Here is an 18,470-nt window from a genome sequence, read left to right on the forward strand (position 1 = left end):
AATTCCTTAGGAAAGATGTCCTTGAGCCTGGCAGGTGGAGTATTGTGTGCAAGTGTGTACATGCCACGGGCTGAGGCAACTCTATCAGCTCAGGGCTACCATTGGTTCTAGTATGAAGAGGCTTGCCTTAGGAAGAAGCCAGCAGTGAGGAGCATTACAGGAGCTGCTGGGCTGTGTGTCCTTAGCATATCAATTCACCTGTTTGTGCTGGGTGTGGTACTGTGAAGCTGCTGCTGTTCTTAGTACACCACAAGTGTTGTGGGTGTAATGTAAGAGCTGCTTTGGGTGTTAAGACGAGGAGCAGCAGACGTAGGCAACCATATGAACAAACTCAGTGTCACCTTCTGAACCTTGGAGAGAGACCCCATTTTGCTTTTTGTTCTAGGCACAGCTAATGGGAGAACACTAGGAATCATGTTATGTCCCTTCTGTGAGTGGTGCTCATGGATTTCAGGGTGGTTTTTCTTTAGGTAGACAATCCCAATGTCCCTTACTTAGAGTTGTTGGTGTGCCTATTCTGTGGTCAGGAAGGACATTCAGAAAGAGGCGGTGCCCAGGAGAAGGAGAGAGGTTTTGTTTATAGGACAGAGCTGGCTGCCCAGAATCAGCACGGCAGCTCTCAGTAGTGTCTGACTTGATGGGATTTTTGCTGCACCCCAGAAAACATCTCAGACCTCAGCAGGAGTCTTGGCCACATTCACCTTCAAGACCATTTGGGAGCGGTCTCACTCTGCCTGCCTGGTAGTGAGTAGGAGAGAAAGGTCAAGGAGGAAAGATGTACCACCACCACCTTAGCCTTCTGTTGCTTGAGACAATGGCTCCCTCTTGTTCGATGTACAGTTGAGTGCTGCATGGGGCCAGACACTCAGCAGTATATCGGGGAGTGCAGCTGGCTAGACAGCCTGCAGTTCCTGTTGCTCTTCGGACATTAAACCCTGCCTTTGTAAGCCTAGAGGGCAAAGTTTGGTGTACAGTGTTAAGTATTAACCACTGTTCCCAAGCTCCTGTGGTCAGGCCCTTGGCTAAGTGGCTGGGTGGAGTTCTCTGTCATTTGGAGGGACAGCTACACAGGAGGCAGCCACTGGAGTGTGAGTCCTGCTGGACTGGACTTCAGAGGGAAGACGCCTCTGTGTAGAGGCAAGGAAGCCCCGTGTAGACAGGAGGGGATGACACTCAGGAGTAGGTAGATAGTCTTGGGGCTGTGGTGGCTTGAGGTGCCAGGTCCTAGTGGGTGCTGACTTTGTGTCCCCACTGGGGATCAGTCATAAAGTTTGCTACCTTCCTATTATGCAAAGGAGGGAAACTGCCCTTTAGATTAGGGTCTGGGCTGTGCGGATAAGCCTTCCATTTCTGCTCAATGGCAGGCCCATCTTGGTGATGAGGCTTCCAGCTGTCTGTTCCTGTGTATGTCCATGGTGGCCAGGCCACAAGCAAGTAGAGGTTTGGGGCTTCTGAGTGTGTAGTTGTGTCCCTGGATCTGAGTTGCTTGGTGAGCATGTCAGATGGCCCTTTGTCTGGAGGCTTCTCTATAGAATCATGTCCTTCCTAAGTAAGGGCTTGTGCCCGTATATTAGGGTCTAGGATACCTGTAGGTGGGAGCAAGACTGGCGCCACCAGCCAGTTGCCGGGTTACCCAGGCTGTTTCCTCCTTCTTGGGTAGGATTGTTTTTAAGAAAACCATTGGGTCAGGTGGAGAGGTGGACTGGGATATTGGATATGAAGCTGGCAGTGTCGATTCTTGATCTCATCTTCTCAGAACCACACATGCATTTTATCACAGCCCCATGAGGGAAGCGTTTGAGGAATTCTAGGGAGGAAAAAGGTGGCAGCCCAGATCTGTGTTTTCCTAGTTAGACACATTTTCACTTTCTTGCTGGTCTGAGATGCTTTAAGCTTTCAGTGCAGGGATTTGGGAGTTACCATCTCTGGCCTTATGGTGGCCTGAGCTCCTGTCTTTGATGTCTGCCTGCTTTAGAGTGACCCATTTCTGAAGATGGCAAGTGACTTTTGAGCATTTCTCGGTGCCTCAGTTTTCCTCACCAGGGCCTCATCTCTTACAAAGGCAGCCATGACCTTTCATCTTTAGGTCCATCCTTCTGTGGGTCTCTGGCGCCAGCAGGCTGGGTCTGGCTTTCAGAGAGGCTCAGGAAACATCTGATGGTCACTGGGGAGGACTGAGTGCTCTGGAGGCCAGAGGAGGGAGTGCCAGTGGCTCTTGGGTTTCCCTTTTCATTTAATGGAGGGACTTGACCACAGCCCAGACAAGTATGTAACTGAAGCTGCCCCTGGGAGGATCTGACTGGTGTCCTGTGGGGGTGCTGATGGAGGCACAGGCCCTGTCCTCCTCTGCTTTGTTGTGGACCTCTTTCATCTGGGCATTTGGGGAACAGCATGCCCCTTCTCAGCTCTGATGATGCTCTGGTCTCTGGGGATGAGAGACCGGATCATGGCTAAGCACCAGCTGTGTGACATGGGATGTTGGAGACTGAGGTCACCAGAGGCTGTCTCCCTGAAGGGCATGTCTTTTAGATTAAAAGTCCAGACTTGCACACTGCTTAGGTAGCTTCTAGGGCTGTCATCCCATAGATGACTAATGTCCTGAGGTTTGTCCCCCACAATAGAACAGTCTGGAGCTCTAATTTCTTTTGGCTTTGTGTGGGGAGTATGCTGCTATGCCGATGACAATGGGCATGTTTCTATGCACATATAAGTGCAGTGTACATGTAATTATGGTGTATGCTGTGAATGGGTGAAAACATGTATATATGTGAGTGTGCATGAGTACAAATGTGTAAGCATATGTGTGTGTATGTGTGTACATGCATGCAGATATATGTTGTGTGTAATGAAATCGTGTAATTGTGTAATTGTAGTTTGTCAAGCTTTGACCTCTGGTCCACATTGGCTGCTTCTTTTCAGAGAACCTCTTTCATGGCAGACTGCAAGGCTCCTCTCTGCCTTTCTGGGTTTTAACTGGTTTGAATGGAGATTTAAAAACCTATTGGAGGAGATGCCTACCCAGGCTGCCTTGTAAGTGGACATAAGGAATACCAGTGACCTTTATGGTCATGTTTTGGGGACAGTCCTACCAATCCTAGGGTAGGAAGTAGAATAGGCGTGCCACATCCTTTGGGAAGCCTTACTTTACTACTCTCTGGGCCCCCAGATCTTACTGTTCCTCTGAGAATCTTTGCCCTTCTAACTATGTGGGACGTGATGCTACTGAGTTAGGTTAGGGCGAGCAGGAGGGTGGACAGCTAGCTGTGCTGTCTGACCAAGGCTGCAGGGTTTCCAGCCCTCCTAGGCATTAGCCTTGCTCACACCTGGTTTACCAGTTTCTGCTTAAACCTGGACCTGTTCCCATGGTGCCTTGTGGAGAGAAGTGGGGCTGCCTGTCACTCTGGTACAAATATTCTTCTGCCTGTGCATTAGAGCTCCATCTGCAGCCCAGCATCAGTGTAACCTTGAAGTAAAGTGTATTGCTTGCCAGGAAGAAGGTGGGGCTGGGCCTGAGTGCAGAGGAAACACTCTAAGCCACTAACTTCAAAAGTTCCCACACCGAATCAGAGTGACAGAGAGGCCAAGTCGGGCCTGAAAGTGTTGAGCAGGACTTGGAACAGGTGGGAAAGGACTGGGCCTGTTCCCTGAAGGACAGAGCAGCTCTCTACTGGACCTTTCTGTCCTGGAAACCTGAGATGGGAGGCAGGGGTTAGAGGAATGTGCATGGAAAATGCCATAAGAAGTAAGTGGCCCTCTTGGGCTGGAGCTGTGGGTGGTTCTTGTTTCTCAATATTTCCTTTGTTTTCTCTTCAGAATGCATTGTTCATTCAGCCAGCAGTTTGCTGTTGAAAGTGGAAAGCTGTCAGCCTGGGGCCTGTCAGTCAGCCTGTGGCTCTCTCTCATTAAAAATGCTCTGTAGTCTGTCCCACTGGCCTGGAGTTCCCAGGTTGCTGGACTTTTAGGATGTGTGAAGGTTCTGAGAATCTGGAGGGCAGTCAAGAGCCGGTGGGTATTCTTTTGAGTTTTCAGGGCCCTAGAACTCTGAAACCCATTCTAGGACGAAACCATTTCACAGTGTAGCCACCAGGGTAGTTTTATGGTGGTGGTCTTGGCTTGGGGCAGGCTGCCCTTAGGAACCCAAAGAGCACCTTTAAGGTAACCAGGCGAGACTTCATTTTGTTGTGGGGCTTAGTAGTCAGCCCTATGAGCTAAGCAGTTTGCCTACCTCCTCCCCCAGGCCTCTGTACACAAACTCAGCTCCTCTGTGACCCATGTCCCATCTCCAGTGTTGCTAAGCTGGGTAGACTTTCCGCCTACACTTGATGGCAGGAAAGGGAGGAGGCTGCTGGCCTTTGCAGCAGCTCTACTGGCCTGCCTCCTCAACCTATCAGGGGATATGACTCTGAGTCTCAGGGGCTGCTTTCTATCCCTCCCTTGAGCCAATTGAGGGATTAGTAGTAATGTCCTGGAGCCCTGCCTGCCTCAGGAAGAACAAGGGTGGGAGGAGGCCATTCCTGGGTTGTGCTGTTATGGTCTGGCTGCCTGTGAATGGGTCTGGGGGCCTGCCAGGTTGTGCCTGGTTTCTCCCTACTAAGACAGCACTCTGCAGGGAGCAGGCTGGGAGTGGGGAATCAACTTGCTGCTCTGGAGCAGATCCTGGGCTGAGGGCCAGTAGTGGCTCTGGCACTGCTTGGCAATGCCTATGAAACTTGGCCGGATTTGACAAATACCTGATGCTTATCTAGTGGAGAGGGTGTCTCCTCCCATGCCCAGGACCCTGGCCACCTCTGACCTATGCACACACCTCTCTTACATAGTCAGAATCTCTGAAGCGACAAGGTTCCGAAATCTTGAAGCCTTTAGTCCCTCCTTCAGTGGGACTGGAGAGACTGCAGCTACAGGAGGAAACTGCATTTTGTTACCTGCTTGCTTGCTGAAAAGGGATGCCAAATTTGCATGCTTTAGAGGAGTCCATTAAGATATATTTGAGGGAATTGGAGAGATGGCTCAGTGGTTAAGAGCACTGATTGCTCTTCCAGAAGTCCTGAGTTCAATTCCCAATAACCCCACATGTGAGGGGTTTCTAAATAGAAGATGGGTAGGTGCTGGTCTTTGTTAAACGCCAGCAAATTTGCATTTCCACAGGTGAGTCACATCCAAACACAGCCTTGTTTGTCACATCCAGGTCACAACCAAACACAGCATGGTGGCTTTCCGAGGCATTGTGCTTATAATTATCTCTGGTCATCTGTACACTTTAAAATGCATCAGGCTTCAATTGGACATCCGTGAAGTAGGAACAGCATCTATGAGCAACTGTCCCTAGCTTAACATAGGGCTGTCCACATAAAAGATGACAAAGTGAAAAACCAAGGTGTTTCTCCAAGTTGAAACACATCCTGTACGTCCTGTAGCCTTCATGACAGAGGTCAGGGTTGGCCCAGGTTCCATGCAGCTTATAACATGTCTTCCTGAAGCATTTGATGCACTTGTAAGAAAACTCCATGGATCTCTGTGGGCCCAGGGCTATGGTGAGTTATCATAGGAGGCCTTGGAGTGGCTTTTTCCCTGTGAAGAACTGCAGCCTATGAGGACACGTGGACTTGTGGGCAGTGTCCACACAGAACTGCCAGACCTTGTATGGTGGCAACAGTGGCCAATCCCCTTTATGTCATAGACAGGATGCCCAGGCACCCTGACCATACAGGTCGGTAACAAGGTGTTACAGCAGATGGGCCCTTTAAGTGGGGGTTCCAAGGTTGGTAGGTTGTTGGGGTGGCTGATCAGGAGCTGGGCCTCCCTGGTGCCAGGTAGGAATGATACAATCTTCCTGACCTTATGGCAGGATTGTGGAGCTGTGCTGGGACTAGTCAGCACTAAAGAGTTGCGATGCTTCTCTCTGCGACTGCTGCTCTAGTCCCAGAAGTTCTCTGTCCACTCATGCCTAGGTTCTGTGGGGTTTCCTTGTTTTCCATGCATGTTTTACTTACATGTATGTCTACGTACCACATACTTACATGTATGTCTACGTACCACATGAGTGTCTTGTGCCCCTGGAGGCCAGAAGAGGCCACCTGGTACTCTGGAACTGGTGTTACAGGTGGTTGTGAGTCACCTTGTGGGTTCTGGGAATTGGATCCTGGTCCTCTGAAAGAGCAGAGTCTTAGTGTCTCTCTCCTGTCCCAGGAATCCTCAGGATATCTAGTTATCCTTAGCTGTGAGAGTTTCTTGCACTTACTCATTTCTGGTAACCTGACGTCATGTGAGTAAGGACTGGAGAGTTTCTTCTGTGGGGATCATTTCACTTTCCCCTTGGGTCTATGTCTGGGGAGGAAAGGTTCAGGGGATGAGTGCCTGTCCTCTAGTATAACATTGGGTCTTTCACTGTCCCAGGATTCAGCCCTGTTAACCTGATCACTGGGGTCAGTTGTCTGAGGCTCCTCTACACCTACACCATCTCCTCTCTAGGTCTTTCCCTCAGTGAGTTGGCTGCCCCATCTCTTCACTGAATTGTCCACAGTCAGACTCTTTAGCCTTTGGGTCTGACATTTAGCCCTTTAATTTCTCTTTCTCTTTCAACAAATGAATGAGGCATGAGTAGTCAGCTGATGTTCCGCCCCCTCTGGTTTCTCTTCAGGCTGGCTACCCTTGGAACAGTCCTTTGCTGCTGAGGCATGAGCTTAGATGTAACACAGGGAGTAGGCTCTGGCTGCCAAATGGGGCAGTGAAGGATTACAGAGTCACTGGCAGCTAGGGATGCCTGAGACCCTTATACATACATGCATCTCAAAGGCCACAGGATGCAGATGTCAGAAGATAGCTGCATGTGTCCCAAGAGAGTCATGGTACCTCCAGCTGTATCTTTCAAGGAGCCTGTGTGGCTTCCCTTGGTTTTGAGGTTCTTTGCTGTTTCTGTAGATGAGCATTTTATGGTTTTTACACATGATGTTGCCAATGCAGGCACCAGCTCTGCTGGAAGGTTTGATAGAAGTGCTCGCCTTCCTGAGGAACCGCCATGGTTTGTGGCCCCCTCTACTCTAAAGGAAAAGTCCCTCAGTACCTTAGGTCCTCTCTGCTGTGACCCAAGACCTGTGGGCCTGTGGGCTCAGAGGCTCTGGGGTTTGCAAGCAGGTACAAGACCGCTCAGCCAAGCAGTCTTTGTCTTTCTGTTGTTTCCATGAGTGAGACTTGCAGGGAGGAGAGGGTACATCCATAAGTCATTTGTTCTGTTCTAGATTTTATGGCTGAAGATCCTTACCTGTCACTTGCTATTGTTTTGTTTTTGTGTTTCTGAGACAGGGTTTCTCTATATAGTTCTAGCTGTCCTGGGATTCGACATGTAGACCAGGCTGGCTTCAAACTCACAAAGATCCACCTGCTTCTGAGTGCTGTGATTGATTAAAAGCACGTATCCCAGGCAACAGACTCTGTCACATTCTTTAATCAGCCAGGAAAGATACACTGTGAGGCAGGAAAGGGGGAGGGTTGAATGACTTACTTGCATCTCTATTCCATCACCAACCCCACGTATCTCCAAGTGGTGTTCTCTGTATCCCCATTCTGCACTTATAGGGACTGCTTTGCAAGTTTCTAAATCTTGCTGCATCTCAGCTCTATGGAGGGTTCTGGACTCCACCTGCGACATTTTTTTTTTTCTTGGTTTTTTGAGACGGGGGTTTCTCTGTGTAACCCTGGCTATCCTGGAACTCACTCTGTAGATATCAGGCTGGCCTCGAACTCAGAAATCCGCCTGCCTCTGCCTCCCAAGCATTTCATTCTTTCTGTTTGTCTGTCTGTCTGTCTATCTATCGATCCATAATCTATCATCTATTATCTATCTATCTATCTATCTATCTATCTATCTATCTATCTATCTATCTATCTATCTATCCTATCTGTCTGTCTATCTATCTATCTATCTATCTATCTATCTATCTATCTATCTATCTATCTATCTATCTATCTATCTATCCTATCTGTCTGTCTGTCTGTCTGTCTATCTATCTATCTATCTATCTATCTATCTATCTATCTATCTATCTATCTATCCTCTACCATGTGTCATCTGTCTATGTGTCTGTCTGTCTGTCTATCTATCTTATTACCATCTATCTGTCTGTCTCTCACTCTCTAATTTATATGTGTACACTGTCACTCTCTTCAGACACACCAGAAGAGGGCGTTAGATCCCATTACAGGTGGTTGTGAGCCATCATGTGGTTGCTGGGAACTGAACTCAGGACCTCTGGAAGAACAATCAGTGCTCTTAAAAGTGCTGAGCCATCTCTCTAGCCCGTTTGATTCTTTTTTCTGTTGTTGTTGTTTTGTTTTTTCGAGACAGAGTTTCTCTGTGTAGCCCTGGCTGTGCTGAAACTCACTCTGTAGACCAGGCTGGCCTCAAACTCAGAAATCCATCTGACTCTGCCTTCCAGGTGCTCAGATTAAAGGCGCGTGTTTGATTCTTTTTTGTTTTTTGTTTTTTTTTGTTTTTCATGACAGGGTTTCTCTGTGTAGCCTTGGTTGTCCTGGAACTCACTCTGTAGCCCAGGCTGGCCTCAAACTCAGAAATCCACCTGCCTCTGCCTCCCAAGTGCTGGGCTGTTGTAGTGGACAGCTTACTGTGAGCCAGGTTGAGGCTGTGTGTCACGTCCACCTCAATCTCCCCAGCATCTGTTTGTATCCTTACATTTCTTTCTCTGTCTGGCAGCCCTGGCCATCTTGTACAGTCATCCCACTGAATGGGAGCTTTTTGTTTGTTTGTTTTTTTCGAGACAGGGTTTTTCCGTGTAGTCCTGGCTGTCCTGGAACTCACTCTGTAGACCAGGCTGGCCTTGAACTCAGAAATCCGCCTGCCTCTGCCTCCTAAGTGCTGGGATTAAAGGTGTGCACCACCACTGTTTACATGTCATCTTTTCAAGTGTCTTGCCATTGCTCCCTGGGAGTGTTGGTCAGGCTATGGGAGTACTGTTTCCTTAGATGGGTGGTCATCACTCAACCTGTGCATCTGGGCAAAGGGTCAGAAAAAGTTTGTTGAGAAAACCAGCTGTGTCTGCTCAGAACAGCATTGTGGCTGCCCTTTGTGAAAGACCCAGGCAGGTGACTCCTAAACTCAGGCTATGGGTGGAGGCTGGAGGCTGGAGGTACGGTGGCTGAAGAGCTTTTGCCCTTCTGTGTCTTTCCATGTAGCCCTCCTCCCTGGAGACTAGTAACCTGAGCTGAGCTGAAGGTAAGCAGCAGAGACTTTGTTCAAGGTCATGAGCTTGCGTTGGCTCTGTCTGAGCATCTGAGGGAGAATCTGAAACCCTGTCTCCTGACCCTCTGGAGGGTTATTGGGCTATGAGTCACACCCTGGTCCTCTGTGTCCTCAGAGCTGGTGACACCAGAGTGTGTTGCATTTGTATTTGCTTTTTTTTCGTTGTTTATTTGATTTCAAAACAAGTTCTCACTGTGTAGCCCTGGCTGGCCTAAATCTTGCCATGTAGCCCTGGCTGGCTGGCAACTCTCAGAACACTTCTGCCTCCACGTCGTAATTGCTGGGATTAAAGGTGTATGCTACCGCATCTGACTTCTTTAAACCTGATACTAAGTTATTTCCAGACATCAGAAAATCACAAGAATGCAAAGAAGTCTCTCCTATGCTTGGCTTTAGCTCTCTGCATGGGACATTTTTTCCATGATGAAATAAATATTCTTTCTTTTTTCCCTTCTCCTGCACACATGTAGAGGCTGTGAGGCTCTTTTGAGGCATACCCTCTCCAAAAAACACATCTTCTTTCAGAATCTCTATAGCATTTACCAGGTGAGAGGATTAATGTTCACACAACAGAGATCTTATTTGAATTTCACGGGGTCATGCCTGCTTTTTTGCTTCATTGTGGAATTTTCCTGTCTGCTTCTGCTTTCTGGGCAGAAGGAACTGCAGGCTTGTGTCTGTGGGCCCTACAGTCTGGATAGTGGCATGGTTGGAACACCCCATCAAGATGTAGGATCAAGAATGTTTGCTGTCCAGCTGCCCTTTGCTATGATACAATAGCTGTGACCCACCCTCCCCCCCACTAACTCAGCTGGGCCTACCCCACTAGGCTGTGTATCCCACATTGTCTCCCAGCTACAAATTCCCAAGGCAGTTTCTTCTAGCCTGACCCCTGGTCTGTACACCAAAGTATTGTAGCAGGTCTCCATGGCTTGGGTGGTCCTTAGATTCCTATGTGTGTGTGTGTGTGTGTCTGTGTTCCAGTCAGTTGATGCTTAGATGGCTTCAGAAGTGGTCATGGGGGACTATCCAAATGGTGCCTTTTGGCTTTTGACGTCACTGACATTTCCTGGTTACATTTAGTCTTAGTATCCATCCCCCTGCCTTAGCTCTGTAGTCAATGGTTTTCCTGAGATAGTCTAAGTGGAAAATGAGTTTAGCAAGCCAGTTGTAGGTGCTGAGAATACATTTAGCTACTAGTATGCCCTGCTTCTTGGCTTGTTAACTGACAGAGGTAGAAAGCTGCACATGTGTATGCATGTGGGTAACATGTACACACTACCCTGAAAAGCCCAGAGTTTCCATTCGTTCTTCAGATGTGTCACACCTCAGGGCTCATCTGGCCCTCCCTTTCCTGGAGGGTTAGAAACGGACCTCTACTGTCTACAGTGTACTTGGGTGTTTGTTAAATTTGTATCATTTATTAGAAGACCTGGGATGCTGTTCTAGAATGCTTTACCCCCATACTCTGGAGAAGAAACTAAACAATGAGGATTCTGCATTTGGTTATATTGTTTGGGTGGTTAGCATAATATTTATGCAGGTTAAAGGTTATGGAAGGACAAGTATTGGCTTAGGATTCCCAAGACCAGTTCTCAGCTTGAAGGAGATTTATTTGCCCCACAGGAACAAACGGTAGGGAATAAGGAACAAAGGCAGGAGATAGAGGATGATGGGAGGGGACAAAGAGAGGACAGAGGACTGTCTTGGGATAGAGAGGACACAGACAAGGCCAATTGGCTGCTTATAAAGGTAAAATAGGAAGCCTTGTGTTAGGATGAGGTGAGCCGAAGGGGACTTTTAATCATGGACTTCAATACTTTGATAGCTGGACTTTTGGTAGTCAGCCTCAGGAGGATGGATTGGCCAAATAAGGGAATAGACCTTGGGGGCTAGCTCTAGGAATGTAATCTAATGAATGATTTTTACCAAGGCAGAGGGAATTGGGGAGAAGGGCAAGGCCCTCCAGAACCATGCTGGAGCTGCCCAGAGTCCTTTCAGGTTACACCTCGTTCCTCGGGAGAGTTGAGCCACACCGTTGTGCTTTCCCTTGACCAAGGTCTCTTATACCTATTACATTTCTGTCTTGCCGTGATCCTCCTCCTCTGTTTCTTTTGGTGCGACTTCATCTGTCCCCATGTAAGATTTGAAGTTGGTGAGATAAGGAGATCTCACATTAGGGACAGTTGATAGTACAGGGTCTTGCCTCCAGATGGAAGGGAGTTAGTTGTTCTGCAGGATCCTGGCCTGATGTCTCTGTGTAGGGGCAGGTATGAGTTTGAAGGGTACCCAGGGAGTTTGTACCTTGGACTGTAATCCTTCACTTGTATGAAAGGCTCTGCATGATTTTGCAAGGGTGAGCATGTATGCATAGGCAGATCAGCAAAACTCACTCTGCCCCCAGCTTCCTGACCAGCCAGTAAAGGACCAGCCAGCCAAATTTTCAGCTTCAGTCCATGGTGTAGCATACAATCTTGTCCCCTCCTACTTGCTCCAACGTTCTGATGTGAGAGGAGTTTGAAAGGTATGAGGTCCCCACTAGGGAGGATAGTGTATACGGGGAACACACAGGGTGTGAGTGTTGGGTGGGGTTGTGCCTTGCTGTGTATATTCCACTGTCCTCAGAGTTCCAGTCTTATCAAAGGCACACTGCTGAGAAGCATAGTGTGGCTGTGTTCTCAGCAGTCTGTGCTGCCCCATGAATTCTCTGCAGAAGAGTGTCATCAGCTCTGTACCTACCTTACTGTGCCCTACCTTACTAACACGGGGCAGGGCAGAGTGTGTGTGTGTGTGTGTGTGTGTGTGTGTGTGTGTGTGTGTGTGACTTACAGCATTTGAGTGCGTACTGGTGAGGGAATTTCTTATTAGAACAAAGCCACTTCTGGGCTGTGAGCCCTAACAAAGGTTTCTCCCTCTGCTTTGGTTTAGCATATGTAACCAGATGCCACATTTTAGGGGCCTACTTAAATTCAGGGCAGGGCACTTTGTGTTCCTTTGTTCCCTGACCCCTGATGACCTTGATTATTGGAGTTTGTTACTTGGACCTGGGTCAGGTGTATTCTGAGACAAAAAGGTCTAGTGAGCTTCAGGGACCTGCGTCAGCGTCTTCTGTTTGGGTACCAATCAGGATTGGTGGTAAACCATGGTCTGAACTAGCTAACAGGGTAGGAGGTGTGTGTGGGCCTTCCCCGGAAGGCCAGCATAATCCCTTTGGGATTTGAGGAATTTGAAATTCAAAGCTACTGTCAAAACAAAACAAAACAAACCTCTGTGTATGTGCATCCTCCCTCATAGAGGGCTTTAGTCTTTAATGGGGCCAGTCTGTTTGTGAGGTTCTTGGCTTTTAGGATTGTCATCCCCAGAAATATCACGTCTGGTTAGTAGGACTTAAAAGGGGACATAATGTAACTTGCTGTTCCCCAACTGGAGGCTTTTAGAATCTTTACCTGGTTCCTCCTTCCAAGGAGCTGCCTTGAAACAGTCCAAGTAAAGAGTCATTGCCCTGCTCCTACCCTGTGCTTCCAGACACCAGCAGAGGGGACTCAAGCTGTTACATCAGGACTCGTTCTTGCTCCCCCTGAAGCCCTTTGTTTCTGTTACCTGAGGTTGTAAGCCTTAGTCTTACTTCCAAAAGGTGACCTGGGCTTGGGGAGAGGTCACACAGCAGAGGTCTCCTTCAGGTTCCTTCCTTCTTCAAGGATGCTCCCATTCTACAGACCTCTGACTGCATGCAGTACCTCAGGATCCCTACGTAAGCCTCAATGGAGGTCACACTGTAACCTTATGTTTTTTATGACTGAACAAATGTCTGCACCCTTGGGCAGCTGGAGCATGAGGTATTGAGACCGTGTGCCCATTGCCACAGTACTCCGTGCTCACGAATCCAAACCCCCAAGGTGTGTTTTCCTCTCATCCTGGGGAACATAACATTACACTGGACCTGCCTGTGAAGGGCCTTGAGTGTCCAAGACTCCCTATTGACTGTGGACGTGGAGAGGAAGCAGAGCTGAGGATCTTATTTGTAGGGCACTAGTGTGAAACACACAGCAGGGTCTAAGGTCTCCCCTTGCCCCATTTCCCCATTTGCCAAGACTGTTCTTGATTTTTTTGGGGGGCGGGGAAGGGTTCCTTCTTACTGCCCCTTGTTCCTGAGATAGGCAGGAGTAGGATCATTCCCCTGCCTCGGGCCTGCATTTCCCTGTGCAAGCAGCCCTGTGCGCCACTCATGCCTCACCAGAGGAGGTCACATAGCTCTAGCCAGGCTAAGCTTCCTGTCCTCTTATGAGGTCCTGTCCGGGAGGACAGGAAGGAACCTGAAGTTCCTTTTCATGCAAATGAAGCATCTGGACCTCAGTCCCGACCAATGATGTGCATTCACCCTGGATTGCCTGTACTCCCCCCGCAAAGGTTTAAATAGCCTTTGCTCTTCCCCCCAATAAACTGAACCAGTTCTCCAGTTCTCCAGTTCTCCGAAGCTGTTCCTGGGTATGTGTGTTCTTTACTGAACTCACCAGTCCAGTCTGGTGTGCAGTGAGCCTGGCTGCCCCGAGGGGAGAAACAGACATAGGACGGCACCATCTCAGGTGTGGAAACTGAGGCAGAGAGGACTGTCAGCATGAGGCCTGTACCAAGGGATAAGGAATCCCTCAGAAGCACATCTCTGCCAAGATCCTGATAGGGAAGGAATTAGAATACAGGGTCCCCTAACTACTGATTTGGCCACTCCCTGTCTCAGGGCCTGCATGGCCTGGGATCCTGGGTCTAACCTGAGACTATCTTCTACAGGAGATGGAAACCCCAGGGAGAACAGCCCGTTCATCAATAATGTGGAGGTGGAAAGAGAGAGCTACTTCGAGGGGAAGAACATGGCACTTTTTGAGGTAATTTGTTTCAGTTTGTACATGAAGAAGGTATGTTAGTGAAGAGCCTGTGGGAAAGTAAAGGAGTGGTCCCAGCCAAGGGCAGCCTGGGCCGATGAGGAAGGAGCAGGGAGCTCCTGCCTGAGATCCACCCAGCTTCTCTGTTTCTGATAAGTGAGCTGTAACCTGGACAGGTGCATTCCCTACAGTTCCTGAAGCCTTGAGGACTCTCAGTGCCCTTGACTTTTCTGATTCCAGACCTGCTGGACAGATGCTCTGGGGCACACAGATCTGGGGGGGGGGGTCCATTCATTTGACTGTGGGCTCTTGAGTTCTCCCTCGCCCTGGGACAGATGGCTGTGCTGGGCCAGGGACCTGCTGCCCTGGGATGTTGATGAACTTGGTTCCCACCTCTGTGATGCTTTGCACCCGTAGGAAGAGATGGACAGCAACCCCATGGTGTCATCACTGCTGAACAAGCTGGCCAACTATACCAACCTGAGCCAGGGTGTGGTAGAGCATGAGGAAGATGAGGACAGCCGGAGGCGGGAGGTCAAGGTACACACGCCTGCGCTTTGCGGATAGCGGTCTTGGAACTTTCTAGACAGAGAACACCCTTGCCGGGCTTTCAGATCATACACACTCTTTCCCTTCATGAGGGTTGTCTACCTTCATTTTTCTGGTACTGTGTCTCAGTGGACACCTCCAGTGTCCTGTGCTTCTGGGAAGGGACATGGTCCTAGAGGTCCTGCACAGGCTGCCCTGCATACTCTGAGTGGCCATCGGTGGGGCCATATAGCTCCAAAGAGAGGGAGTGGCACTAAGCCCTGCCTAAGGACCAGCTTTGTGTTTCATTTTATTATTTGGTTGCCGTGTTTGTTTATTTAATTTTTTATTTTTACTTTTATTTTTTTGTTTTTTTTGAGACAGGGTTTCTCTGTATAGCTCTGGCTGTCCTGGAACTCACTCTGTAGACCAGGTTGGCCTCAAACTCAGAAATCCGCCTGCCTCTGCCTCCCAAGTGCTGGGATTAAAGGGGTGCGCCACTACTGCCTGGCTGTTTATTTGTTTTTGAGATAGTCTCACTCTGGCCAGGAGCCCACTATATCACCCAAAGTTGGCTTTGAACTCACAGTAATTCTCCTGCCTCAGCTTTCAGGTATTGGGATTACAGATATGTGTGCCATTATGTCTGGCTTAAAGCCTTCACTAAAGACTGAGTTTTATTCTCCTCAGTTCTATCTTCTTGAGGCCCCTGCTTTCTTTGGAGGGAGCAGCTCAGTGCTGATGAGCAAAGATGAAGGGGATCTCCCCTGTTTGTCACATCTAGCTGCTTCCTGGGTGCTTCTCATGAGCCATACCCAGCCTGACTGTGGCTCTATGAAAGTCAGGCCGCAGAGCAGCACTGGCTGTCTTGTTTCCTCCAGCCGTGGATACAGCAGGGTCAGTACTGTGCTTCAAGTCTTCACAGTGTTCAGCGCTTTTGAGACTATTCAGATCTGGGGCCGTCGTTCGTCTCTGGGGACAGGGACAAGGTTAACAGAGGCATGGGTTGTCTTCCTGGCAGTAGGGCAGTGGCTTCCTCGGAAACATTGTCTGGGCCGTACCTTTCCCTGCCTTCTCCCACATACTCCGGCCATCCTTAGCTGACCCTTCTGAGGTGGCAGAGTCACAGCTGCCGAGATGTGCCGAGTGACAGACTTGTCTGTAAAGGAGGATTTAGGAGCTGCAGCGGTGGTTGGTGGTGGTAGCTTTGTCACTCAAATGCATTAGTGGGGTTTACTTGTGTCCCCAGCACTGCCTCATGGGCCGACAGGCTCTTGGGCCTCAGAAGCCCCAGGCCATCCCTGTCCACAGCACACATGTCCGTTTGTCCATCTGTCTCTTTTGTCTGCTGGAATTTGTGTCCAAGGAAAACTTGGTCTGTGCCAGGAAACAAACACTGGTCTGAATGTATCTTGGGACTGACCCTCGGCTTCAGCTCTGCATAGTCAAGGCCCTACTCAGGTTGATCCCACAGATTGGTCCTTATTCCCTAAGAGTGGAGCTCGGCAGGCTTGGCTGCTCACAAGGGTACTGTGGAAAGAACCCTTTGTCCTTGTAAGCAGAGCACCCAGGTTTGGGGATATTATACTTAGTATGGCCGTAGTATATTTTACCCTAACCCAAAGTATGGCAGTTTTCTGGCCAGTGTTTCCCTCGAGGACATGGCTTTGGGGCTGGATTTCAGTTGATGAACAGTCAGGACCACAGCAGGGCTGTTTATCTTGGTTGAAAATGCCCACTTAGGGATCCATTGGGTTGGCAGGACAGAAGTAGAGCCCACCCCTGGTGTCTCTTTTGACGGCACAGAGGCTCGTCCCCAGAGACAGGAATCACTTTCTTTTGAGCTACTTCTGGGTTGTAAACAGGCCTGCATCATCTGGACAAAGCTAAGAGTTCAGACGTGGGCATCCCCCCTTCAAAGGATCTGGGAACCAGAGGCACTAGGATATTGGGTAGACAGCTAGCTCCTGACCCATGTCTCAGTGGGATCTAAAGCTAATGTGACCTGGCAGCGGCTTGTGTATCTCAGGCTGCCCATCAGTGGCCTAGACAAGTTGTTTTCTGCCATATTTCTATTAGAGACATTGGCTGTCTCTAGTGTCAATCTCACACTGGGCTCTTGTACACATACATTCTTTAGTTTAGCTGAAAAATTAGCAAGACAGGATGGAGAGATGGCTCAACAAGTGTGGTGATTGCTACTCTTCCAGAAGACCCGTGTTGGACAGCTCACAACCACCTAGGACTCCATTTCAGAGGGATCCAATGCCCTCTTTTGTCCTCTATTGGAACTTGCATTCATGTGCATTATTTCAACACACATATATATGTGTATATAAAATAATAAAGATGAAAATAATCCTCACTCATGTGCCTATACCAATACACATATATGTATATGTAACAGAATAAGGATAAAAATAATTCTCAAAAATCCCTAAAGTCCTTCTTCACCTACCAGCTTGCAGAATCCAAACCCATAAAGCCTTTATCTTCTGACCCCAGAATGCAGTGGTCAAGGCTTAGCCTTCCCTCTTGATTTAGATATATATTTATTTATTTCTCCCTTCAGTATGAACCCTAATGCTCCCTGGCCTTAGACTCAGGGCTAAGGCATCCAGGCTTTCAAACCCATAGCTTTCCACACACTCTCCATTTTTTTCCCTGTGAAACCTTTGATCCCAAGTTGGTGGAAGTTAGCTGCCCTGCCCTGGGTGGCTCCTAGTGAGTGGCAGGGCCCTGTGCAAGCCTGAGCTGCCATCCTGTCCTCTCAGATTTAGGTGGTCAGTTTGTTCTCCTTGGACTCTGCCCTCTGGCTAGTTACAACCATCCAGTACCACTCCTTAGCTGCTGGGCTTTCCGTGTCTGGTCTCAGGTTGGATGACTTCTTCAGCCAGCTTCTGTGTGAGCATTGCTCTGTGCCAGCCTTGTGGTCGTCATCCACAGGGAATGTGCTCAAGCTGGTCCTCCATGCTCATTCTGTGTTCACCTAAACCGAGATTGAGCCTCCTTTGTAGGGGTCTGGCTTCTTAGCTCTTGTATTCCCAGGTCCCTAGTCTGTTTTCTGTCGTATTACACTGAGACTTTTGAACTTTATAGGTAGCCTTACTGGTATCTAGCCCCTCTCTGGCCTCCTTTCCTTCATGTCTCAAGCTTCCTGGAACCAAGGTCCAGATCCCTAGCTGTCTCACAGATATAACAGGGACCCTTTCTTACTATTCCAAACTTCCCACTCTTGATTTTTCTCCCCAGTAGGAAAGCAGAGCAGGAGGCTTATCCCCGGGTCTGCCTAGTATGGTTTTCTTCCCCTCCAGCACAATGCCCTAGACACCTGGAGTCTGCCCTAGAACCACGGAACCTCATCTTATTTGAGACATAGATTTTTGTCAGGCATCTTTGCTACCCTTGTAGCGTCATTGTGTATGGCCACCATATTACTCCCCAGTTTCTATTTTCCCATGACCTCCAAAGCAAAGCATGGGGTAGGGTTCCAGGCTGAGTTACAGAGTACAGGCTTGGAGCCTCTCTGGACTTATGGTACTCTGTTCCAGGCCCCACGCATGGGCACCTTCATCGGAGTCTACCTGCCGTGCCTGCAGAACATACTGGGTGTTATCCTTTTCCTGCGTCTGACCTGGATTGTGGGGGCAGCTGGCGTTCTGGAGTCCTTCCTCATCGTGGCCATGTGCTGCACCTGTGTGAGTGCTTACAGCTAGTCCTGCTCCCAGCTAGTCCTGGGGCAATTTCACGAGCTGGGGCTGGGGCTGGGAGAAACTACTATTGGGAAATCCAGGTCTGCCTTTTAGGTCCCT

At 49.0% G+C, this 18,470-nt stretch overlaps 1 protein-coding gene across 4 annotated transcripts in view; it reads left to right on the forward strand.

Annotated features, from left to right (window-relative positions):
• The window catches only part of Slc12a7 (solute carrier family 12 member 7), an 84,090-nt gene that overhangs the window by 35,597 nt on the left and 30,023 nt on the right, over nt 1-18,470 (forward strand). For 3 of the 4 annotated variants that reach the window (XM_031360725.1, XM_031360723.1, XM_031360724.1), the window contains exons 2-4: nt 14,039-14,133; nt 14,548-14,670; nt 18,210-18,356. In XM_031360725.1, the coding sequence (XP_031216585.1) occupies nt 14,039-14,133; nt 14,548-14,670; nt 18,210-18,356 (365 nt within the window). Of the gene's footprint in view, nt 1-3,554; nt 3,743-14,038; nt 14,134-14,547; nt 14,671-18,209; nt 18,357-18,470 lie in introns of those variants that run through there. The other variant, XM_031360726.1, reaches the window with a different exon arrangement.

The sequence above is a fragment of the Mastomys coucha genome, unplaced genomic scaffold (genome assembly GCF_008632895.1).
Source record: "Mastomys coucha isolate ucsf_1 unplaced genomic scaffold, UCSF_Mcou_1 pScaffold8, whole genome shotgun sequence".
Classification (NCBI taxonomy): Eukaryota; Metazoa; Chordata; class Mammalia; order Rodentia; family Muridae; genus Mastomys; species Mastomys coucha.